The sequence below is a fragment of the Strix aluco genome, chromosome 11 (genome assembly GCF_031877795.1).
Source record: "Strix aluco isolate bStrAlu1 chromosome 11, bStrAlu1.hap1, whole genome shotgun sequence".
NCBI classification, from domain to species: domain Eukaryota; kingdom Metazoa; phylum Chordata; class Aves; order Strigiformes; family Strigidae; genus Strix; species Strix aluco.
In genome coordinates this window covers 18,063,708-18,089,204 of record NC_133941.1, presented here as the reverse complement: position 1 = coordinate 18,089,204, position 25,497 = coordinate 18,063,708, and the positions used below count along the sequence as shown (strand labels likewise).

Sequence of the window (25,497 nt, the reverse complement as noted above, 5' to 3'; positions counted from 1 at the left end):
TTCTGAGATGGAGAGGAGTAGGTTAGAAAGCAGAAATTGGCAGCTGAGTTCCCTTCCAGATGCATTCCTGAAGCTATAATGAGTAAAACCGCATTAATATCTTGTACACAGTAGGCATAAAGGAGCTCTTAATGATTCCTCTTGCTACTCTTAAAATTTTTTATTCTCACATGTAATGGAAATTTTTAAAGTTGGCTGTATTTTTGGCTGTACTTAAGAACTTCCTACACCACTTGAGTGCTGTTGGTGGATATTTTTTTAATTCTTTTCAAGTTCGTTGTTTTATTTGTGCGTGAATGAAGCTACTAGTGTTGTGTATAGGAGATTTCAACCAGGCTTTTCACCGCTTTACACTGCAGTTCCCTAAAATTCATGCCAAAAACTGTAGCTCAGTCTACACTACGACTTACACATCTCACTTTCAGTTGAAGTGTAACTGGAGTTTGGTTTGACTTGTGTGATATTGCCAGGTAGCAATCCTGAATGCTCCACAGACATGCTCAGGACATTTGTAGCCTGCTACACAGAATTTTACAGTTAATTCATGGAAATCCTCCACAAAATGAAATTATGGTACTTTGGGAAGGTTTGAGGTCTCTTTTTACCCTTTTTTCTTCACAAGTGCTCTGTATCTAAATGGTGGAGGCATGTCTTGATTAATTTGCTTTGCATGGGGACCATGGGAGCCTAAAGATACTGCTATGGGCAGGGACAGTGACACTGCCCTTTCTGGTGCCAGCCACGGGTGGCCGCCCGGTCCTCCTGCCTGGGATGACAGGAGCTGCCTCCTCATTTCGTTCTGAGAGGCCACTGTGGAACTGGGCCGGCAGGCTGGCGGAAGCAGTCACTCTCCCACTTGAACTTCCCTGTAATACACTGCTACTTGAAAATAATTCAAATTTTAACAAATAGATTTTCGAAGGCAGAAACATTTAGTTAGAATTTTTCAGACTGGCTGTAGTTCACAAGCTGCTTATTTGAATGACAATATACATGCAACTGCAGCCTGCATAAAGCTGCTTAAGGTCTGCTTGGAGTTTTGGTGGGATGGAAGATGCTTGCCAGAGAGAAGGGCTGGATAGTGTCTTAGTCATTTGTAGTTACCATGTGTCCAGTCCAGTTATACCTTCAGAAATTAAATCATAGTTGCACCTTTAGAAGCAGTATCGTATTGGGAAAGCTCTCATCTGTGATACTCATTTTGAAATAAGATTTTGTGTTTCCATCTTCTAGGCAACTTGCATTTCTTAGGGATTTGACCATGCTGTAGAAGAAAAAAAGCCCACTTAAAATAGGTTGGTTTCTTTAACCTTTAAAAAAAAAAAAAAAAAGGACCCTTCTGCAAAACCTCCGTAAGGATTATTGAGTAGTCTCCATACAAACTATAGCTGTACAAACCCCCCAAAATTTAAGACTTTTCAGATGTGTAGGACTTCCCTTTTTTAAACCATAGCTATTCAAAATGTGTTTAGCTGAGAAGTGCAGCCTTTGTTTTTTAAAACCTGATTTTTAGTCCTCTACATTATTTCTGGTATCTTACTTAAAAAAAATAAACAGGTGCTTCCCAAACGTTCAACAAGGATGCAAAGGGTATTTGAAGATTTTTTGGCAATAATTTTTAAGCCAATAATCTTGTTTTCGGGGCCCCCTCATGCTCTGTTTAATTGATTTATATGAAGTTGTCAGTCAAAGTGTGATATTAATAAAGAAACATGTAACATAGGCTTTTATTTACTATATAACTTTGCTTTAGTGGAGAATTTTGTGACAGAAAAATACTCACAGTGCATTGCCAGTGCAGTGAACTAGTGGGCTTGCTTTAGACCTGTCCTTCCTGGTTTCTACCATTAATAATGAAATAATGATTTAATTGCTCATAGGAAAAGGTTTGAAAGTTACAGGTTCTCATCACAAAATGTTTAGGAGTGTGTTTCTGCTCCCTTCTTTAATCTGGTAGGTTAAAAAAAAAAGGTATTTTCCCGTGATACACATCGGGGCAAGAATATCTTCAGCTTGTCCAACTGTAAAACACTCTGTGTGTGCACACACATGCCAGTTTCGGGGCATTTTTTTTACATGTGCCATTCTGCCATTCTCAGACATTATGCAGGGCAATAGTTTCTGGTTTGGGGTAACAGAATAAGACATTAAACAGTTCAGCCATCTACATTTGTACAGCCTCTGTATTTGTAGGGTGGGTTTGGCAAAACAGACTGCAAAATTTTCTTGTTGTGCTGTCTCCAAAACGCTTTGGGGCTCTGTTGGCAGAGATGAGTATTAAGAGAGTAAAGAAGGGCTGTGTTCCTTGGTGATGAAGGTGATGCTTAAGAAATTCAGTGAGTGGAAGGACTATCTGTTACGGGTAGCCTGGAGTTCTGTCGCTTGTTTCTTCTCATACCACAGCATCATAATTTTAATGTAATGTAGTTAGGAGCAGTCATCTGCTGTTGTACAGGACTGCTTCTCCTTGAAGAACCACTGGCATGGGTGAAGTTAGTACAGACATCTTTTAAGTAGACAGAATGACAGGTGACTGTACCTGTATTGAATATCTTAAAATATGTTTTACCAGCTAATATACAGTAAATGAACTGCCACAAAACCCGAAGAAGACTAGTAAAATATAAAATGAAATTAAAATCAAGTACATATCTTGATTGTATCTTGGTATACAGAGTATTAATTGTTTTTTCCACTTATATAAGAGACAATGTTTTGATAATAAATGAGCTACTATGTCATAGCACAACAGGTCACTGGTATCTTCAAGTCCTATTAATGTGATGAAGTGATGGCTCCTTGGTTGAACTATTAAGAATCTAGCACGTTTAAAATGTATACATATATTTAAATTTGTCTTACAGCCATTTAAGACCACAGTTGTAAATTTCCTGGAGGCTTGTGAAAAGCAAACCGCTAAAGTACTGGAAACCCACAGCCTGAGCAGACATTTTGTAAGCCTGACTGTGCTCTGCCTTTGCCAGTATCAGGTTGGCTTTCTTGACTTGAGACACTTTCGTTGGTCCAGGTGACAAAGGAGCTGGGGTCTTGCTTTGTCTTGTTCCTAAGGCATGACTTGGTTAGTTCCCTGTTTCTTTAGCCTTGTGTAGGGTTGAAGGAGCTTTTGAGAGGGGTGAGTTTGTTGGGGGGGCTGAAGAGATGTTGAGTCAGCTTTGTAACTGACTGATTTAGGAAATATTTGTTTTCTAGAATCAGTTTGGTCTACAGATGAGGGAATACCTAAACATAAATGCAGTGAGATGCCCTTGTTTGCTTTAAGATTTTTGGCTTATTGCTGGAGCAATGTTTTTAATGTAATCTAATGTTAAAATCTGACAAAGATTTTCTTATCAGTTGTTCCTTTCAGGTTTTCTTCAGGATCCATTTTGAATGTTCTGGCTGCCAGTAGAATCAGAGGCGGGAGGCAACTCATGACCACCAAACTGTGACAACCTCAGATTCCCCTGCTTCTGGCTACTCGAAATAACCACTGGGCTACTGTGGAGATGAATGGAGAACAGCAGTATGATGGAGGTAATAGTCCAGCTGAGCTCCCTGGCTAATGATTCTCAAAAAAACTTGGCAAGCGAGATGGAACAAAGATGAGCACAGTGAATGTTTCATAGTGCATGTGTCTGATGCTGTGTACTGTATACAGGGAGAAACTCAAATTTCAATGACTGTGGGCTAGATTCTGGCTATGGGGCTTATGTTTGTTATTTCTCTATTTCAAAAGCAGGGTGTATCATTGGCTTAAAGTAGAACAAAATCTGACTCACCTTAGTAATTGTGTTCTTAAGCTGTGTCTTTCTTCTTCATGGTACCACTGTGAGATGGGCTTATCAAATTCTCAGTGGCTTTAACACTATTTTAAGGCATTTGTCTGTCAGAGTGGTTAATACTATCTTCTTCTGTCCTTGTGTTCATCTTGTTCTTAATATTTTGACAAGGTTGTGCTGCTGGTTTAAAAAATGAGGTAACTGAAGTTGTTTGCTGCCATTGTAATCTGTCCTGGTTTTCTGATGTGCCTTGGTGTGCCTGCTTTGATAGGCCTGGGATATCAACTTCTAACCTGCTGCAGAGTGGTGTGGTATGATAAATTAGCTCCGGTTTTGGTTCACCTTGAAACACCAGGCAGGGAAGAGTGTCAGTCTGGGATGGCTGGTGATACTAACAGCTTTCTGAAACAGTTCTGCGATTTTACACTCTTATGGGGGTAGGGAACATCCGTTCTTCTGACTTGCTTGCTATGGTTTGTTCCTTTTCCTTGAGGAGGTCCCTACCTATAGTGTTGGTACAGTTAATATGAAGTAAATTTTAATTTGTAGTTACCAGTGTAAGCAATTGGATGAGGATTTTATCTGAGTATTACTTTCCTTTGGTACTTGTCCAAGTACTTGCTCTTCTCATAGGACAATTCACTATTGGTAGTTTTTGTACCTTTACTTTATGCAAGTCAGTGTTACTGGAGAAATGTTAAACATTATTTTAATCTACAGTGCTTTTAGCAGAATGCTATCATCTGCTTTATGATGCTGAAATAAACTTTTTGATTATTAATTATAGCAAATCAGTCATGTTGTCGTCAATGTTATATCCTCAAATAAGCAAGAAAAAACAGCATGCAGAAGTATGCGGAATGTCTCCAAGCACATGCAAACACTGTTTCCTCTGCTAGTGGAAACGTCTAACTTCTGTCACATAGTTTAAGAAAGAGAAAAGGCTTTGAGCCACCGAGAAGAACAGTAACATGCATACATGGTCAGGGATGGGGTGTTCATGGGCTGACAGCACCTCTCTCTGTACTAAAACCTTTATTGACATTTTTCCATCTTTCTCAAAAAATATCAGAGGTCACACAGTCCTCTCTATGTGCTTTTGGAATAGCTATGAAGGGATGATACTGTATTGAAATTGCTCAACAACTGTTTTCCTGACCATCCTTTTTGTGCCTGGTTTGAGTACACATGGCTGTGGAAAGCAAGTAACTGAGGAGAGCTTTACTTGCTGAGTTCTAAGATAGTTTCCAACAAAGGCTATCCATGTCAACATAAGCACATTGTTTCCTGAAGTGCTTTGAGTTAGACCAGTCCCAACCACTACTGGAACATTCCCTTCATATTCTTTGACTGGTGTTGTTTTTTCCACTTGATGGTTTTTAGCAGTTTTTGTAGATTCCCCTCTTGTCTTTTTGGTTTTTAAATACATCTTGTAGGCTCTCTGCTTACAAGAACCCAGACAGTGGTCAAGGTTGTTGGTTGTGATCTCTCCTGCACTATGACAGGAAAAGTCAACTTTCATTCTTGTCACAGTCTTTCTCAGCTGCTGAAATTCCAATCTGTCTTTATTTATTCATGGCCTTGCAGCTGGTATAGATGGAAAAGATTAACTGTTATTAAAATCAGATTGAAATATATCTAAATTTCAGGGTGAGAAACCTTTAGGTTAGCCTTAATTGAAGGTCTTGCAGACTTCAATGTGATGTACTTAAATGTCCAATATGACAGTGTTCGACTAGATCACATTAAAGATGCATGAAAATTATTTGCAGTGAGAATTTAACTCTAATCCAAAGACCAAAACAGTGTGGTGTAGATGGTTTTCATTTCAGTATTTTTAAGGGCTAACGTCCTTAATATTTCACTGCCTTCTTGTGTCCAAATGGTACAATTCAGTATTCTTTCTCTTCCTGTATGTATCAGAGGGCAGCAGGACGTAATTCATGGTAAAATTCAGAAAGGAAGGGTTAGTCTTCACGATACTACTAGTAGAAATAGTGATAAATGGGAAGCGATATACCTACCCAGGAAACTGCTAATAGTCTTACAGACAATTTTCTCACCTCCAGAGTGGATAATCGTTCTCCACAGAACCTCTGTAGGATACTTCTCAGATTTTACTTGAGAAAAGGTTTGCTTGATTTGAAAGCTTTACTGACAAAAACTAGTCATATGGCAAGGCCACAGAGATGAGAATCACATCAGGTTTCTTTCCCTGCCTTTGTCAAAGTTGTGCTTTGCTACTGAGCTAATGTGTGGCTCAGACATCCTGTCTAATATAGAAGAATATGTCTCCATGTAGTAGAAAGCTGAATTCATTTAGGACTTGTAGCAATTAAGGATATGGGGAGAAAGAGAGAACATACATATATGTACAACCATGCGGTATTAGATTAATAAATTGTGCTTTAGGATTAAATGAAGTAAATATGGTTTTTCTTGTTGTCATCTGCCATATTAATTTGCATGTTTTCTCACAGTAGCAAGAATTTCTGGTATAAATATCTGAGGTTTTATTGAATAGTTTGAACACAGTCTGATCAGGACATTTAATACAGACACATGGCCCCTCAGGAATGTACCTTCATTAAACTGATCCTCTGTATCCTGGGATCTGCTAACCTGCAAAGATGGTGCTGTGCAATAGGTCTTGCAAAAAATACCAGCAGACCAGATCAAAGGCTTGATTTAAACAGGGCCTGCTCTGCTGCAACTGTCCTGCCAATAAAACGAGAAAAGCAGTTGGATTCTGACTCTCAAAGATCTCCAGTTAGCGTGAGCCTTACCAGAGAGATGGTCCTTCGCCACACTCTTGGAGTGTTTCTGCATTCAGATGTCAAAAAATAGATACTTGATTTCTGAGATTTTTCATGGTTTATGTAGTCCTACCACATGCCACAATTAAAAAACTAATTTACTGCTCTCGCTGTAAAACTCCTACAGCATTTTTGCTTGGAGCTTTATTCAATGAGCTTTTCATGTTCCACATTGATTCAGTAAGTGCTGCGCTAAATAACCTGGAATGCTGTGGCAGGGCCGTGTATGAGAAGCAGCAGATAGATTTGTTAAATCCTATAGCTCAGCGCAGCCCTCAGCCGTGTCAGCCTCCTAAAGGAAAGAAAGCACCTGAACTGCCCAGCTCTGCAAGCTCAGAGGTTGGAGTGTGAGGCTAATCACCTAGTCTAATTTAATTGTAAAACCATAGTAAAGTGTAAAAGTAAGCTGAGTTGAACTTTTATGAATGAATGAAACAGCAAAAGTTCTGGGTGCTTTTTTAAAAAGTTTTTTAAAAAATCCCTCTGACTCTGTGAGACTCCCTAAGATAAAGAAGGAAGAATATTAAATTTGCAGCTAACGTTGGACAGGAATTTGTGATTTATCTTTTTTTCCTACGAAAAATGAGTTGCAAGAGAGCTTCTGGGTGTGCTGGTGAGAATTGTGCACTGTACAGTACAAAGCAATTCGAGCCCTTCCCACCACAGCGCAGACCTGGAAGGAAACAGCTCTTTTGGATATGAAAACACACAGGCTGCAGAGACCTTGAATGAGTGGAGTGACAAAGGACCTGTGGTAGCTCTGGTCCAGATGGGAACTGGTTTTAACTGTAGTTGGAGGCAAAAGGGTAGCTGGAGCAGCATGCAAACTGGCTTTCTCAGGAGCTCCTTGTAGCAATTAAGTGGCAACATAAGTTACTAATTGACCCTTTCAGTGTGTTAAGTGACCTGTGCCTCATTTAAGAAGCTTAACTGCCCCTTAGACAGTTATCTGATGATAACACGTTATTGAAGGCTCAGTGCTGCAAGCAGCTTGGTAAAGAGCGCGGCTGGAAAGCCTCAAGATCCGTGTAGTATTCCCAGGTCGAGCTACTTGGCTTTCAAACTTGTTAAAAAGCGCAGAGCAGTCACGTTGCTTTATGTTTCTCTTCAAACAGGAACGCATTAGACATTGCAAGCAGTGCTTTTTACATACAAAGTGCTTTTTGGAGTTGGATGAAAGTGGGGTTGTTGCTGCTGTTTAGCAGCTGGGTGTTTTTCGTTGGGAAAGGGTGAGCTGGATTTCTCTAGGCGGGAGAAAAATCAGACAAAGTTCACTTTTGGTTTTGACTGATCATAGATGTTGTGTTCAACCTGATGTTTCTTCCCACTTTGGTTCTGCAGCTGTAGACTTAAGCATTTTTATGGTTATATTACAGTTAAATGCTGTTTTAATGAGTTAAGAAATCCTAATCTGTTTTAACAACATTTTGCAATGAAATTATATTTTTCTTAGAGCAGCTTGCAGCAAAGCTTTGATCAGCTCCACCCTAATTAGCAGACACCTGTGGTCTGTGCCTTAACCTCTTCACTCCCTCAGAATTTTTTAAAATAAAATTACTTACTTCTGTCCTTCTTCAGGTCTATTTTTTCAGTAAGCTAAAAATTAGCCCCTAAAAGTGACAGTGGTACTTCAAACTCTGAATTTTTTGAGCTCTGAGGTTTATGAAAGGCTAGTATAACCAGCTGTGGTTGTTCAAAAATAGCAAAATGAAATTGGGTTTGGGAGAGATAAGAGCTGCCTTTAAAACAGATACTGTCATCAGCAAACAAAAGCTAACTTGAATATACGCTTCTAAATTTGGGGAAATTATAATTCCTAGAACTATGAAAAGTCAAAGATGAGTTTAACAATCAGTTTGAAGATAAAATGAACCTACTTTACACTCAAGACTTGTAGGGGGTTTAGGTGATTTAACATAGCTCAGAGGGCTAAGAACTGGTGTGGAGCATACTTAGCAGTTTGTCAGCATGTCCACAGCTCTGATAAGGGCATGTAAGTACTTCGTTCGTTTTTTTGGACATGTAATGTTTCCAACCCAAGCTACTACTCCTTGAAAGAACAGTTACCACCTGTCCTAAGACAGGCTGAGTGTGTAGGAGATGTTGGTGTCCTGTAACCTTTGCTGAGTGCTTCCCCTGCTTGTGATACACAGAGATTTCTGTTTTCAAGTATAAACAAGGTGTCAGGTTTCCTGGTACTGAGAGATGGAAATCTCTCCTGTTCATTCATAAAGACAACTATGGTGCAAATGGTAGAATCCGTCTAAAAGTGAAAATAAAAAGCTTTACTTTCATGTCATGTCATTGCCATCCCATTTTGCTGCTGAACCTGAAGCTGTAGTTTGTGTGTTGGGGTTAAAAATGCTGCTTACATGAGGTGGGACCCTCCCTGGGCATCCAAGCTTTTCCTGCAGGAAAAATATAATGTGGCTGCATGCTGGACTTAAATAGGAGGTCCTGAAATCCAACCTGTGTTGGTTGTGGCATCTTTTCAGCAAAGCGGGTTACACATTGGAGGAGACTGGAATAGGAGGGGAGCAGGGAAGTGAGCCAAGAACTGGAGACGGGGGCTGGGGGAGAGGCTTGACAATAATAATAGAAAATCTGACTAATTTGTAGTGTGGCTCACTACAGCTGCTTGCTTCCCTAACAGCCTGGGTGAGTTTTGAACTGTAGCTTGAGTGGTTTTAGCACATTTTTGCTTTAGATGCATCCAGAAATGAGATTTTCTTGGTCTAAAGAAGCTGTTGCACCTTATGAGCTGGTTTTTTTAAGTGACTAATTTGAGTGTTCCTGATTTCAGTTGTCTTGAGATTTTTTTTTTTTTTTTTTTTTAGAACTACCCTGAATCTCTCTCTGTGCTTTTGGTGTTTTATAGCATCTAAATAAATACTATATAACTTAAAAAAGAAGAGAGTCATATTTCAATATTTTTTTTAGTCTTTCTTTCCAAACCTCTTGCTATTGGTATTGCTGTTTCCTGGATGGTTTTTAATTTAATATACTGACAGTCCAGTGTGCCCAGAGTTTTGAGTCTCTTGTTTTATTTGTATTTATTGTGATACAAATACACAACTATTCTGCCTATGTTCTCCTCTCAGGAGAACCAAAATCCTCAGTATCTCACTATTTTTCAGATCAGATCCAACTTAAAATGCCCTTCATGTGCGAAGAAGGGCTCAATAGTGTTGTCTGTATGTTGAAATCTGTAACTGAAGTTCACTGTGCACTTGTGTACTCAGTCATTTGGAACTGAAGTGGGTTTTGCTGTGGTTCTTAGTAGCCTAAAACTTACCAACAGGTTGCTAAATAGGTTTTTGGCTTCTCTTCCAGATGCTGGTTCCAGTGTGGAAGAAATGGAATTCAACTGGGATGAGTATCTAGAAGACACAGGAGCAACTGCAGCCCCCCATGGATCTTTTAAACATGTGAGTAAGGGAGTGTTTACTTACCATCTCCTACATTATTTTTTTTGATACACTGAATGTTTAGGATCTCTTTGAATGAGTTGATGTTCTCAAATCTAGAAGACTAACTAGAATCAAAGAGACCTTTTTATTACTGTTTGTCATCTTCCTCTCTGTATGTAGCACAGGGTAATCCCATCCACAAGTGCTGTTCAGTCTTTCTTCTTTTGGTGATTGCTACTGGACAACTGCTATGGAGGAGCTAGCTTCAGAAAGTTGGTGGCATAGTTCTTGAACAGCAGAATTCAAATGTGTTCTCAAAGAAGGTTTTAATGGTGGCTCTCAAGGAGGCCAAGAAGAAAATAATAGCTCTGCCAAACACTTGACTGTAGTAGTTAGAAAACTGATTAGGATAATTGTCGATCACAGGCTTAATGGATAGAATGAAGTCCTGATAAGCCCTTGTCTTTGCCCTTGGATGTCTTTAATCAAATGTTGGTTGGTAAAATCCTGGAGTGCACTGTCCTGCTGGGTGAGATCTGAATGTGAAGTCTGCCGCCTTGTACTGGCTCATCAGTGAAGGTGAGCTGTGTAAAGCTGGTTTCCCAACCTCTTGGATGTCTTCCAACAACTGAAACACCTTCCAGACTGCCAGGCTGTATCCTTATCCACCTCTTTATCAAAGTTACTAGCTAATAATCTTTCAAAGACTGGCAGTGGGTCTTTTACTGTGGCAGTGAGGGTAGTGACTTGTGTGTGGCACATCACTTGGAAAGCACTCTGTAGTGCTTAGGCTTTTGGGTTCAATATCACCCCTTTCGGTACAGGAGACTTAAATCAGCAGGAAAACAAACTGTAGGCTGTTTGTGAAGGATCACAAAGCATTTTGAGTCCAAAGGCAACCCACAGAAGTGCAAAACATTAAAGAATCTATTAAAACATGGCAGCTGTGTTAGTAGTAAAGATGCACAGTAAATGTGGACTTTGCAGAGGTTCTTCCATACCCTGGGATGTAATTGTAAGCTTTTTGTTCAAAATAAACATTCATGTATCTCATTTCTGAAGGGGAGAGGCCTATGCTTGCTTTGTTTTTCCTCAGTGTACTAAGGCTCTAGCAAGAGCAAGCTTACTCAGAGCGGTAGTGTCCGTGCAGCCCACGCTGGGGGAGCAGTATGGAATCGGAGCAATGACGTTTTGCAGTAGTGCGAGGAGTGGTCTGTCTGCTTCTCTGGTGTGGTTTACCTTATGTGATCTCTGTTAAAGCAGCTTGCTATCATAGCTCGGACATTATACAAACTAATTGTAATGCCAGCTTTACAGTGGCAGCCAACTGAATTAACATTGCAGCTATATTTTGTTAATCGGTAGGAGACACGCTCTGAGTTACTTTGTTAGCCCTGCACTGCACTCTTTGCCAACTCAGCTGTGTCAGACAAGAGGTCTGATTGCTCTGGCCACGGTCAGTAAAAATGCAATTAGGTTTAAAAAAAATGTCCACGGTTTGTATTGTTATTATTCCCTGCGTGTGTACAACAGGGTGCAGTTTTGCTGGTGCGGGTAGCATTGTGGTGGAGAGTGCGTTAGTGAGCAGGCGTGGACGAAACCGAGCAGGGTCACCCAGTCCTTTTCCCTGCACGGGGTGCCCTCTGGTGCGCACTGCGGTGGGGGAGCTGTGCTGGGCGAGCGTCCCTGGCCCTGGCCCGGGCAGCTGGCCCAGGGAGCTGGCCCCAGGGTGCCAAGTGAGCGTGGTAATAGGTGGCTGAGTGGGCAGAAGGAGAGCTGCCAGGCGTTTGCTAGCAGAGTTCCCTTAGAGTTTGTCCAGAGGCCAATTTTGATGTTCTCTGTAATAAGCTTGGCATAAAATTTTGGAAAGTGAATGCTGACACCGAATTAACAAGCAGAGAGAGGAGCATATCAACAGCAGCATCACATCACCTAGATCTGGCTGTTAATAGAAATTCAATAGTGCAGGGTCACATGCTCAGGATTTCCTGCTCCATTAGAAGGCAACTGTTTGGAGAAGGTAGAGGAGGAGAACCTCAGTGCCTCCCAGTGGATAGTGACAGCCTCTCAGTGTGATAAAGTCCTAAAAAAAGTCAGTGTGATTCCAGGGTACATCAGGTGAGAGATTTTCAGTGGAGAGCATACAGGCACTGATGACTCTGTGCTAGAGACTGGTCCCTCTGCCTGGAATCTGTGCAGTGCTAGTTGCTTGACTTGAAGAATGACATATTTTTACAATCTGCCATCAGGAGAGCTAAGAGGAAACTACTATTGTTCTGTGGAAAAAATTAAGCTGAAGAATAATATTGGCACAAGAGCAAATGGGCATGTATAAATAAATTAATATAAATACATTTTAGATGGAAGCTTAAGGTTTTTGTATGGTTCTTTTTAAATATTGGAGTAGTGAGACTGTGACCACCCTCCCATTATGACTAGTGGGTGAGAAATACCTAACCCACATTGTAGGAGAGTACGTGATTAGGTTAAGAAAATGTAATTTTGTGTTAGCAAAGGATTAGACTTGCTGATGGGAGAGAAAACTTTTTTATATTTGTGTGCTTCTATTAATTCTGAAAGTTTTGCTCTTACTATGAGCAAGACATATTGGAAAATGTAAGCTACTTCCTCAAATGAAGTGTGTTCTAATGTTTCATTTGTTTGCATTTTAAAAATTAAACAATACTTAGATCAAAGTGACTATTTTGCCTGCAGTCTAGCAGGAAAAAGAGCTTACCAAAAACCTGGAGTTGTGCTGGATGCCAGTGTTGTCATCTTCCCCCTAAGTCTAAATATACTTTCTCTAGAATTGTTGAATGCTCTTTTATAATTCCTTTCTGCAACTTATATGTGTGTAAACATATATTAAAAATAAAACAGTGTTCAGCATCATCTGAACACATATTTGCTGTGTGTTCCTGCATGCTTTTAATACTTCTTGTCCATTCTTTTTCATTACCTGCTTCTGAGCTGAATCGGATCCCCAGGTCTGGCCTGTGACATTGCACGGAGTGGAGGGATAGTGGCTCCATGGGAAGGAGGGGTCAGAGTGCCCAAGCAGGGCTGTCACTGACCGCTCGTGGCCACCGCAGCTTGCCAGATGTGCAGCAGGAAGCTGCTGCTCTCAGCCCCACTGCTCCAAAGAAAATACTCACGGAGCTTCCACAGCATCTCCTGCTAGCCAGTCTGCTCAGTGAGCCAGCCTAAAGAAACAAAGTTTTGTGCTTTAAACCACTTAGTGGTGTCGTCTTGCTCAGCTGCCAGGAGAGGGTGCTAACTTCTTGGTCTCTGCTGTATCCACCGGGGAACATAAATGCCAGTGTTAGAAAAATGCACCTGGCTTCAGGGAAAGCTCCATCTGTTGCTGTTGGCTTCGTTGAATGCAGCTCTCTCTGCTGTGAGGCTTTGCTGTAAGTTCAGGTATAGAGAACTGCACAGATTTCCCGATTCCTCAGACTTTGTGTCGAGCTCGTGGCTTTTCTCTCGGCCATCAGAATATGAAGTATTTAGTGCTATATCTTTAGCAGGTCAACTACCTTTTTGAAGAGATGACCTCCGTAATACCACTTCAAAATGCCTGCAGGTATTGGGTCCTGCTGGTTTTGTTTTTAAGAAGGGGTTTCTCGAAGTGAAAAGTATTAACCTAGAGAATGTGAACAGTTAACAGAGGCATATGCTTTTCCTTCTGATGTGGTTCTGTTAGTTTTATTTTTAGCAAACCAGTATGTGCTGGCTGATGAGACGATAATAGCTATGGCAGTTACTGAACCGTCAGTGCAGAACTGGTAATAAATAACGCAGAAAATATCTACTGCATCTGCATCATACTGAAAGCCTTTCTTGCAGTTGATTCAAAGAGGAAATGGAATTTGGGACCACTTTAAAGAAAACACTGGTTACATTCATCTGAGAACAAGGGATTGACATGTTAGATTTTTAATTAAGACTGAGCACATGGAATTAAGATCAGAAGCATACTAGAGTGAGAGCAGAACAGGGTCCTTCTGCTCTTTCAGGAGTGTTTGAGCTAGGAGAAGTTAGGGATATGAGAAACTTAATGTTTTGCCTTCTGTTTTTAAGTTCACATTTCAGTATCTGAGTAGTGTGCAGTCAGATTCCTCACCTGCACACAACACACACACATACACACAGAGCACACACAGTGTTTGGTAACTTACTGTTGTCAAAACATGAGTTCACTGAAGAACACATACTGTTTATGTTCCATTCAATTTATGTAACAATGCTACATACAGAACTATTCAGGTTCTTGGATAGAGACATAAAAAATCCTTATTCTGCAATTTGTGTGGATTCATGACTTCTTAAATGGGCATGCCAAAGACACGGTGGTATCCTTATCTAAAGCATGTGTATGTACTTTAAACAGGCTCTTTGTCCAAAGAGGTTGAAAGACATAGTTTAACACAAAAAGTCAAAGTTGTGTTGCTGAATTTGACGTTTAGTTTTGCCTACCTTGACAGTCCAGCTATGAGTTGGAAGGCCTTTCAGTGATGGGTGAGGTATTGTCTGGGTCAGGAAGATGAATTGCAAGGTATTGATTTAAGGTTGAAAAGATACTCTGAAATGCAAAGGAGGTTTCGTTAGTGAGGATTCTGTGTGCACTCCGGTTTGGGTCACATAATGTGATGAAGTTGTTTCTCTGAAGAGACTGGATGGCATTTGACTTGAGGTTTTCTTGCTAATGAACATTTCTAAATTGTTCCACAAAGTTTCTGGGAGGTGCTCAAATATTATGATCTTCTTCCTCTTCAGGTGGATACAAGCTTGCAGAATGGCTTTGCCCCTGGTATGAAGCTAGAAGTTGCTGTCAAGTCTGACCAAAACACCTACTGGGTAGCCACCATCATTACTACCTGTGGGCAGCTGCTCCTCTTGCGCTATGATGGTTACGGGGAAGACCGCAAGGCTGACTTTTGGTGTGATATCATGACAGCCGATTTACACCCCATCGGCTGGTGTGAGCAGAACAAGAAGATTCTCAAAGTGCCTGAAGGTATTGGCTCTATGTGCAGAAGCAGGAAGTACATACAAAAGTATGCTTTTGTCCTTTGTAAGCCTGGCAGGTAGTCTTCATAATTGCTGTTATGTGCAGGGGGTGTTGCTGTGATGACAAGTTGAGGTTGTCTGCCACGTTTTTCTGAAATCCCGTGACTTACAGTAGGAGACTGCTCTTTCACCAGAGAAAGAGTTAGCTTCATTTCAGAACTGGACTTATTTTTACAGAGGCTTGTGGTTATCTTAATCATCACCCACCAAATTCTACTGCTCTGTCATTTCCTTTAAAGATTTTGTTGTTTTGTTTCTTCTTTTAAGATGTTACTGGTGAGTTTGTGGCAGATTATTGTGAATTAGGCAGCGCAAGAGTGTGGTAGTGTCTTGTCTAAATAATTTTTAACTGGAAGGAAGAATCACAGTCTTTCTTCTTGACTTTTCACTTAGGTATCAAGGACAAGATACCTGACCAGGAGGAATTCCTTCAGCGGGTGCTGAAAGGAGCATGCAGTGCTCCTGCTAACCTGCTGGAGGGGGTAAGTGCTGCAATGTGCTGCATCTTGGGTTTTGTCTTGATTTTCCCCTTTGTCATTAAGGGAACCCCTATTCAGATTGTCAGTTGAACTTCTTTTTTAAGTTTAGGGAGCATTGTAGTATGCTGCTGACCTTAAAGTTCCGATCTCTAGTGTTTCCTATATACAGTATTTAATTTTGATAGTGTTGTCCTGAAACATATCTGTCACTGCAGGTTTGGATTGTTCATTAATCCTATCAAAAGAAAGACCATTTTTAAACTCCCTTAGGTTTCAGTCTTCCTTCTATTCTGCTCCTCTTTCATACAGCTCTAAGGAGATAATCCTTTATTTGTATAGCTTTCATGTTGTCTCCTTTCTCAGTTGACTCCTTTCGCGCTTTTTTTTTTTTTTTTTTTTTTTTTTACACTAATGGGCAGGTTACTGTTTTACTTAAATCTGGCATCTTTGCTAGTGAAGAACCAAATTTTTGTCCCCTCCTTTGCACTTAAAACAATGTTTGCACCTCATATCAGTGTCTGGTTGTAAAGTACAGAACATTATTTTTTTGGAAAATGCTGTTGATGTCTTCTTTACAACCAACATTTTAATCTTTGTATGTTTTCTGTCTAGTCATCTCTGTATGCTAGATGACTCAGTTTTAGAAAGAGATTATTTATGTTTCCTTCAAACCTTGAATATGTAAGTGATGATGCTTCTGAAAAGGATGAGGACTTAAGTGAAATGTATGACTGTATCTACAGGCAGTGCAGAAGCTCTGATGCAAACACCAGCAATTCTAACCATTGGTCATTTCTGTTGTCTTGTGTTAGTAAGAGGCCTCTATTTCTTCTGTATTCATACTTTATTTATGCAAAAAGAATGTGTATAAAGAAGTGGAAGTACAGGATTTGTTTTGTTCTGTTGTACAGAATAATTTGTGTTCTTCTTGTAGCTTCACAGAGGGAAAAATCCATTGGATCTCATTGCACCAGGCTCCCGACTAGAACTGCAAAACATCCGGGATTCCCTGGAAGCCTGGATAGTCAACGTGGTGGAAAATGTTGGTGGGAGATTGAAATTGCGATATGAAGGGCTGGAGGATTCTGACAAATTTGACCAATGGCTATTCTACTTGGACCCTTTCCTTCATCAAGTGGGCTGGGCAGCTCAACATGGATATAGCCTGCAACCACCTTTAGGTACTTCAAAACATGTATCTTTTATATGGTGATCAGAGGCTAGAGAATACTGCTGCTGCTTTAGTGCTCTAAATCTGCCTCTGGATGCGTGTGGTGGTCACATAATCAGTGTGTGATCTGACAGATACTGTGCCTAATAAAATGTAAGTGAAAACACTAGTAAAAGTCCTACAAGAATTTTCACCCACTCATTCAAAAGCTGCTAAATGGTTTTGCCTGTCAAAACTTTCCACCTGTTTGTGGAGAGGGAGGAACTAAGGAAGGGGTTGCCTTCATGGTTATTTTTGGTAGGTTTGTATTCCTGGGGAGAGAAGAGTCATCTGGTTTTGAAGTACTGCTCAACAGGAGCTTTTGCAGTTGTGACTCCAGGTTCATTGAGCTAATTAAGACACTGTCTAAAGAGATATTATGTGGATATGAAAATGGCCTTAAAACCGGGTGCCCAGGGAACAAGTGCGTGGAGGCAGAGAGTGGGACAGATAACCATGTTTTCCAGGCATGTGCACATCAGGCTGGGTCATCAAAGAAGCAGGGCATAAAATGGCTGAAACACAAATGGAGTGTTTATGAGCTGAGCGATGATGTAGCATGTTTCCTGATGAGGGGAAGTCTTGGGATAAAACTGGAAAATGTTGAGCATTTACCCTAAAGGCTTTCTGCAAAGGCAGGTATACATCTAAGGTTCTGGCACACTCTGTGCTATGAGTTGGGGATGTTCAGGTTGTTTAGAGCAGTTGGTTTTGTTGTGGTTTTTTTTTTTTTTTAGATGTTTTCCCCTTACAGCAAGAAGAAATCATGCTGAAGAAACCAAACCAATTTCTGTTGAAATGACTGAGCATACTGCCTTTTCTAGTGCTCCACCAGTCTCTGCAGGTTGTGAACAGGGAGACGCCAAACTGCTGGCGGACACTAGATGGGTGGATCCCACAGTGTTATTTAAGTGAATAATGTCTTCAAAAAATATTAGTTAGCTACTGGATTTGTTTCCTTTTTATGTCTACATAAGAGCTTTGATATACTCACAGGTACAAGTAGTTCCTCTTCTATCAGAGAGGTGTGTGGTCTGCAATTACAGATGCTAAAAGAGTAACTTACACAGCTGGGACAGACTTGTGGAACATTTCTTGAACTTTCTGCTTGCTTAAGCCTAAAACAAGCAAGCATTATCCAGCTGGGGATTTTTTTTCTGGTTGTACGTTTCTCCAGAAGTTTTCCTTAGTGTTGATGTGATCTCTGTTTTCTCAGAAAAACTAGACTGGGCATCATATGGGTGATACAATGTTGCTTGACTTCAGTCAGTTTTTATAACATGTCCAAATGTCAAAGAAAACAGTTTTTAAGAAGGGAGGTATTTGCACAGATTCTGAACAGATACGAATTTAGCAGTTGGAGGAGCACAAATCAAACTTTTGGCTTCATTGCTATGTGTTCTGAAGGAAAAGAAGAAGGAAGATTACTTCATTCACTGTTTTCCTTTCTTTTTACTCAAGCCATTAGGTCCTTGAAGAGTGAAGCAGATTGGCAAGAGATCCTGAAGCAGGTGAAAGAGGAGGAAGAGGAGTCATCAGTTCCTACAGATCTCTTTAAGGTGAAGACACAGTATGTGTAGTTTAATGCTGTGGATGATATAATGAAAATGCTGTGTTCTCTCCCTCTAGTTTAAAAAAGTAAGAATAATAAAAAATAATCATACTATTGTACAATTCTTGTTAAGTTAGACAATGCACCCATCACAAGTATGTGAGCCATTAGTTGTCATACTGGGAAAAATCCCTGGTTCTGATTCTTTATAATGGCATTTCTAGTTGTTCACCAGCTGGTCTTGCAGATTGATTACTGTCCTTCTAGAGGGTGCAGGGTGACTACAGTCTCTCTAATTGTGTGAGTATATTGAAAAGTTTAACATGTGTAACATCTAATCTCTAACCTGATACAGTTACACGTGAGTGTAACTATAGTTACATCCTGAGTGTTACCAAATATTACTAATGAGTCTGAATTTAAATATGTATGTATTGAAATTTTAAAAAAAAATCAATCTTGACAAGTAGGAATGTAAATTTAGTCCTTCAAGTTCTTTGTTAATTTTTCTCGGCTTTGTTTGGACCCATATAAGCAGAATAGAAGTGCTGTTGCTCTTGAATGTGTTGGGTCATATACAGAGCAGGGTATACATAATTCTGGAGCAGAAGCCCTGTTTTGCAGGTTTTTGTTAGGCTGAAAATGGAGACTTATAGTTCTCTTATAGTGTAGCTCAAATGTTAGGGGGGGAAAAAACCCATTTCTATTGATTTACCAGGTGACCCTGTATTGCGTAACCTTGCTTCTGTGTGGAGAATGTCAGAGGAGGAAATCTTGGGGACTCAGTTTCCTAGAACTCATAGAAAATTGTCAGTCTCAGAGAGCATAGTTGGCCTTTTCATTATAGAGAAGTTGCTGGTACTCTGACATGTTGATTTCTTAGAATGAACTAATAAAATATCAAGTTATCCCCTTCAGTTGAATTGTGTAAAGTATGTCTTTTTTATGATGGAGAAAGGGCTGGTAATCACACTGATACATCATTTTTCAGGATAAACCTGTGATTGGAGTGCATTCGTTCTCTGAAGGCATGAAGTTAGAAGCTGTGGACCCAATGGCTCCTTTTGTAATCTCTCCTGCTACAGTTCTCAAGGTACCAGGGTTCTTTAAGTTGTCCTGCTAAGATTCAATTCTACTGCTACTTATGTTCTTAAATGCTCAGGAAATTCTCACTAACTGATTATATTAAAATCTTGAAGTAGTTTTCAAATTAAGTATTTTGTATGTCTCCCTTAGAGGGCAGGTTGCTGTGAAAAAGAATCTTAACAGCTGGTGGTGAAGCCATTGGATTTGAATGGAGGGGAAGAGTTCCATAAAGATTCAAGCTCAAAAGATCAAATGACTAATATTGTCAAACCCAGATTTTTAATATTACATGTAATCCCTCATAATCTGAGCATCCAGTTGAAGATAGATTTTGGGGGTTTTGTTTTTGCAAAAGTTATGTCATTGCCATATACAAGCTCTGACATTTAGGTGGCCTGATTCTCAAACAAGGGCCCACACATGGATATAAAAGTTGAAATGAAAACTTCCCAATGTAATCAGGTTTTGAGCAACTTCTATCTTCCTGTGCTAGTAATCAGGTGAAAGGTTCTAAAGAGACCTCCTTTGATGTAGTAAACCAAAATCTTGCTGTACAACATAAAACCAGGACATTATTTTTAAATCTTTTTTTATGTATGTTTCAAGAACTGTTGCTTTTTCCTTAGGACAGAGAGTGTCTCAATATATAATACCTTACATTTTGGTGGTCTCTCTCTTCTAAACTCTAACATACAGTTTCTTCAAGTAAGATGCTCGCTTGTTACTAGAAGGTGCAACCAGTTCCAAGCGAAGCAAAATCATTTACTTTTCTTCATATTTGCTTGTCTTGCTCTCCTTGTTACTTCAAGAGTGTAGTGGTTTTGCTTGTGACAGTCCATCCTGGGACACAGTTCAGTGTTGTTGAAATAAGAAGTTTGTTATTACAGAATGGTAGTAAGACCACAAACTCTAATTTCTCTGCATTTTTCATAAGAAAATTTCATACAGCACCTGATCACCTTATTTTTGAAGTGCTCATACATTACCTTTTATTAGTAGTATTATTTATTTTTGTTAAGTTTCCAGCTAACGCAGAGAAGTCTGGTGGTTTATGAATCCCATAGATTATCTTTTAATTATTTTTTTTTAACCCTCACAGTATTTCAAGGTAAAGGGTTTCCATTGTGCAGTGTTGCTGTTTAATAAAGTTATCAAAATGAGGGAGAGGGAGCAGTAGATCAGAATCTGCTACTTACAAGACCACATGGTTCTCTTTTGGCTAACTACAGGTATACAATGAAAAGTACTTTATGATAGAAATTGATGACTTGAGACCAGACCGTACAACCAGCCAGTCTTACATCTGTCATGTCAACAGTGCTGGTATTTTCCCTGTGCAGTGGAGTCTGAAGAATGGCTTGCATCTCAGTCCCCCACCAGGTATGTTTGTGCAAGCTTGTCATGCTCACTCCTCCTTGAAGGAAGTAGATTGCCAGTCCCCAGAGTGCTGTGTTTAGGACAGCACTTTTGCAAAAGAATTACATGTAGCAGCACAAGCAAAGAACAAGAAAGATCAAATTCTGAGAAACAGGAGCTTTGAGTTAGTGAAACTGAAGTTCCCTGGGTACGTGCCTGGATTTGAGAAGATGACAGTGGCTGGGGATGCTGGTCACGCATAAAAACCTGAAAACTTGGACGAATGGAGTATGTGTTCCAGGGCTGAAGGCAATGTTGATTTCAGCATTAATTAACATGATATCAGAAGCCTATAGACTTTGCATTGGATTTTTACTTCTGGTCAAAATGGAATATTGTTATCCAACATTTTATAATATTTTTATAATATCTTATCAGTTAGAAGTTAATGAAGGGTTTTTTTCAAGGACCTATCAGGCAAGGTAGCAGATTGCTGAAATGTTGCTTCAGGACATAAGGGAATAGGGGAGAGATCCTCAGCTAGTGAAATATTTATTCATTTTCTCAAAATGGAAATGTCAATTGTATTGTAAAACCAGGGACTCAGTACTCTTATTCACCACCACTGTATTCGGAATGTTTTGCTTTAGCTGCTCATGACATTAGAGGAACAAAGTCCATAGGATGTTTGTCTTTTACCTTTCCTTGGGTGAGGTACAAAAAGTGGCTTTGCTTGAGCCAGCATTACCTAGAATTTTGCATGTGAAAGATGAAATCTCACGTCCTAGGCATGTGACCGGAGCTGACAAAAGTCTTAAACTTAACTTCTCTTAGTTCCCCTGGAAATAGTGGGCATTCTGAATTGTGGGAGGCCTCAAGAGCCCTACTGGTACTGATGAAACTGAAAAAAATAAATAGGTCCTTCTGAGGTTAGGCCCTTTCTGAGGGAAGGTTGAACTTCATGTTTTTAGATTGTCATGTTAATACTAAATTACTATCATGGCAGCACATTTTTGCACTTAGTTCCCTTCAGTTAATTTGCTTTTTATTAGATCACAGGGAAGCGAAGTATTCCTCCAAGAAGAATTTAATTTGTCTTTTTCTTGGAAAGATGATCTGTCTCCTGATGGACACCATGTTAAGACTCTTCCCTTCAAACATGTATTGCAGATTTACAGCTGTTAGCAAACTTGACAAGCCTCTTAGGACGCCTAACTGCTCTCTTTAATGACTTAGCATTTAACATATTTTTGAGAGAGTAATATGTTGGTATTGTGCACATTTTGAGTGCTCTATCTAAAAAAAAAAAAAAAAAAGGTTTCAGAGCTGACATAACATCAATGAAGTAATCTTGCAGAAACTTTTCCCGAATTTCATCTGTACCCTGTGAAAACGGTGTAAACGCTTCCCCATGTCTCAATTGCAGTCCTTGTCTGCTTAGCAGATGTACTTTATTTACGCTTCAGGTTGCTCTCTGTGAAGTCACATTTAGTTTCACACCATTTCAAGTCAAAAGTGGGAATCGAGGTGGGGCAGGGCCCGAAGTCCCTCTGCAATGAAAATAAAGAGGACATCTCAAATACAGGAGAACCCTGTTGTGGGCTGACCTCACATGGCTCGGTGAAGCCCTGGTCAGCTGGCAGACTGGAGTGACGCAAAAAGATTTCAGTGATCTGTACTTCATGTCAGTTTAAAATGAGTCTCATGCTGTTAAACTAACCCATTTGCTTTTTCTTCACCTAGGTTATCCTGGGCAGGACTTCGATTGGGCAGACTACCTCAAACAATGTGGTGCTGAGGCAGCTCCCCAGAGCTGCTTCCCTTCGGTAAGGTTCTCTTGCAGAAAAATCTCTCTTCTGTTATATGAATGACATTCTTGATTCCAGAGAGAAGAACCTTTAGCATGTTTTTGACTTAAGTTACCTTTCCAAGTAGAATAGAATAGAATAGTTCAGTTGGAAGGAACCTACAATGATCATCTGGTCCAGCTGCCTCACCTCTTCAGGGCTGACCAAAAGTTAAAGTATGTTGTTAAGGGCTCATCCAAATGCCTCTTAAACACTGACGGGCCTGGGGCATTGACCACCTCTCTAGGAAGCCTGTTCCAGTGTTTGACCACCCTCTTGGTAAAGAAATGCTTTATAATGTCCAGTCTGAACCTCCCCTGGTGCAGCTTTGAACCATTCCCATGTGTCCTGTCTCTGGATACCAGGGAGAAGAGATCAGCCCCTCCCTCTCCACTTCCCCTCCTCTGGAAGCTGTAAAGAGTGATGAGGTCACCCCTCAGGCTCCTTTTCTCCAAACTAGACCAACCCAGAGTCCTTAGACGCTCCTCATAGGAGCCCCTTCCATCCCCTTCACCAGCTCTCTTGCCCTCCTCTGGATGTATTTGAGTACTCTAACACCTTACCTGTGATAACTGAGGAAACATAAGAGTTAATAGAGTACAAATGCATGCGAACTGAAGTGGGTGCATGCCAGTTTCCTAGATAAGGAAGTGGTGCATCAAATGCTTCAGTTGTGAGAAAGCAGATCGAAAATAAATGATTGTTTTGTGAAATTGAGATGTGTAAGAGTCTGTGGAATAGTCATAAACCAGCATCAATCGTTGGCACTCCTGCAGTTGAGGAAACAGGGCATTTTAATAGACCTTATTTTCATTTACTTAGTGTACTCTTTCAATCTTCCTTCCTTTCAGCTTGAAAAATTCATTCAATTGTATTAATCAATACCAAGTCATCTTAAATTAGTACCAAATAATCATTTTACATTAATCAGTGCCTGAAGTACTTGCTAGATTTTGGGCTTTTGTTGGTTCAGTGACAGTATTGCTGTCTCCCAAAGCACAATACGTTGTCAAGCGGAAAAGGGTACTATTAACACCTGCCTTCCAATTCCATTTACAATACTTGGGCTATTGCAGTGCTTAGGGGAAGAAATTAAAATTAATAATTACGTTTTTTTGAAGAGGGTGTTGCTGGCTATGAATTCTTGTTGCCCTCGTTCTGTCTTGTAAGCTGTAGCATCTTAGAACAGGTCATTGAATTTATTATCCCTTTTCTGAGAAGAGTTGATCACTGTAGGCTAGTTCCAGAATTCGTAATGTATTGATCCTGTAATTATGCTGTAGAGTGGCTCTGGGAGGAAGAGTCCTCTGTCTGGCTGTTACTTCTTATCTTTAATTCAGGAGCTTCAGAGCTGGATAAATATCCATGCTTATGTTTTAGGAATTTTTTTCTAAATATGGACTAAATTGGTGAATGAAGTAAAATACAACTCATCCAAAAAATGTAAAATGAAAAGAAATCTTCCTTTGCTGTCTTCCAGAACTCATTTGGATGAGGCAGGAATGTTATTTGCATACATAAAGTGGATTTCTAAACTAGGATAATAGAATAGAGAGCCTGGTCAGACTATTTGTCAGACTTATCACTTAGGTAGCAAGCAACAGAGAATGCACTCGATCCTTTCAGTGAGTCTCAGCATCCTTATTTTTGAGTACAAACATGTTCTTTTCTAGGTCTGTCTATAGAGCCTTTTTTAACTTAAGTTCTTTGTAGTTGGTAATATATCTTGTTTTCAATGTGCTGATTATCTGAAATCTTCTCTGATGGTGTGAGTATCTTTCTATGTCACTCAAACACTGAGGCTTTTATGTTTTTATTGCTCCCATTCATGGCTATTCATATCAGATACTGGATATACAGATGGTATTTTACTGAAGTATTCTGTCTTTTTCCTAGTTAACTTCTGACCATGGATTTAAAGAGAATATGAAACTTGAGGCTGTGAACCCAGTTGATCCTGAAGAAGTTTGCATTGCTACAGTCACAAAGTTGAAAGATTCCTACCTCTGGCTTCAGCTGGAGGGTAAGCCTGATGTGGGAGAGGAGGGTAGCACTTGCATTGATTCTTCTGTAGTACCATCATCAAACCTGAGGAGTATCTGGAGCAAACTTACTGCATGCAGAGTATGGGCAGCAAGTCACCGTTTCCTCAGTGAAGACACAGCAAAAACCCATTTGCATTGTCTGTGTCCCAGTTAGCCTTGGGTGGCAGTGCTTATTTAAGCCAGGCAGAAATGGCATTTGTGCACTGCAGTGTGTCAGTGCTAGGCTACTGCACTCTGTGAAGTGCTGATCAGTGTCTTGTAGAAAGCAAGGGCCTTGTAACAGTTTTACAAAGGGGAGTGTCTTGCATTCTGAGCAAGCTTTGTCCAGACCTAGGAAGAAAACTTTGAGAGGTTCTTCATTAAGATAAAATAGGCCTATTTCAGCCATTCTCCACTATAATCCCATTTCTTGATTGAAAGTACATCAGCATGCACTTACTATGCACTGTGCATCTTTGCTAAACTGTGGATGACAAAATCCCATTTCCAGCCTTTAGGAGGAATCAAATGAGGTCAGTAAAGAATCTGGTCAGTAAAAGGGAATGAATAAACAATTGATGTTGTGTTCCAGATACACCATAAGTAAAAGCAGCTTCACTGGCAAACATATAGCAAGCATTAACCAAATGAGGTTTTTTATTTTTTTGTTTCAATTTTTGCTTCTCTAAACTGAACAGGCTCCACGAAGCCCGTCCCTGACTGTATAGTGAGCGTGGAATCAATGAATATATTTCCAGTGGGTTGGTGTGAAACGAATGGATATCAGCTCAGACCTCCTCGCAAAGCAATAGGTATCAGTTCTGTTCTATTTGCAGTGGTCAGCTGGGTTGATAGAGATGGCAAGACC

The 25,497-nt window shown here is 40.1% G+C and overlaps 1 protein-coding gene across 1 annotated transcript in view; it reads left to right on the top strand.

Moving 5' to 3' along the window:
- The window catches only part of SFMBT1 (Scm like with four mbt domains 1), an 80,934-nt gene that overhangs the window by 38,834 nt on the left and 16,603 nt on the right, over positions 1-25,497 (top strand). The window contains exons 2-12 of the mRNA XM_074836424.1: positions 3,368-3,534; positions 9,929-10,023; positions 14,782-15,022; positions 15,469-15,557; positions 16,489-16,735; positions 18,226-18,323; positions 19,308-19,409; positions 20,632-20,782; positions 22,502-22,584; positions 24,502-24,628; positions 25,328-25,441. Of these exons, the coding sequence (XP_074692525.1) occupies positions 3,507-3,534; positions 9,929-10,023; positions 14,782-15,022; positions 15,469-15,557; positions 16,489-16,735; positions 18,226-18,323; positions 19,308-19,409; positions 20,632-20,782; positions 22,502-22,584; positions 24,502-24,628; positions 25,328-25,441 (1,375 nt within the window). The 5' untranslated portion in view covers positions 3,368-3,506. The remainder of the gene's footprint in view (positions 1-3,367; positions 3,535-9,928; positions 10,024-14,781; positions 15,023-15,468; positions 15,558-16,488; positions 16,736-18,225; positions 18,324-19,307; positions 19,410-20,631; positions 20,783-22,501; positions 22,585-24,501; positions 24,629-25,327; positions 25,442-25,497) is intronic.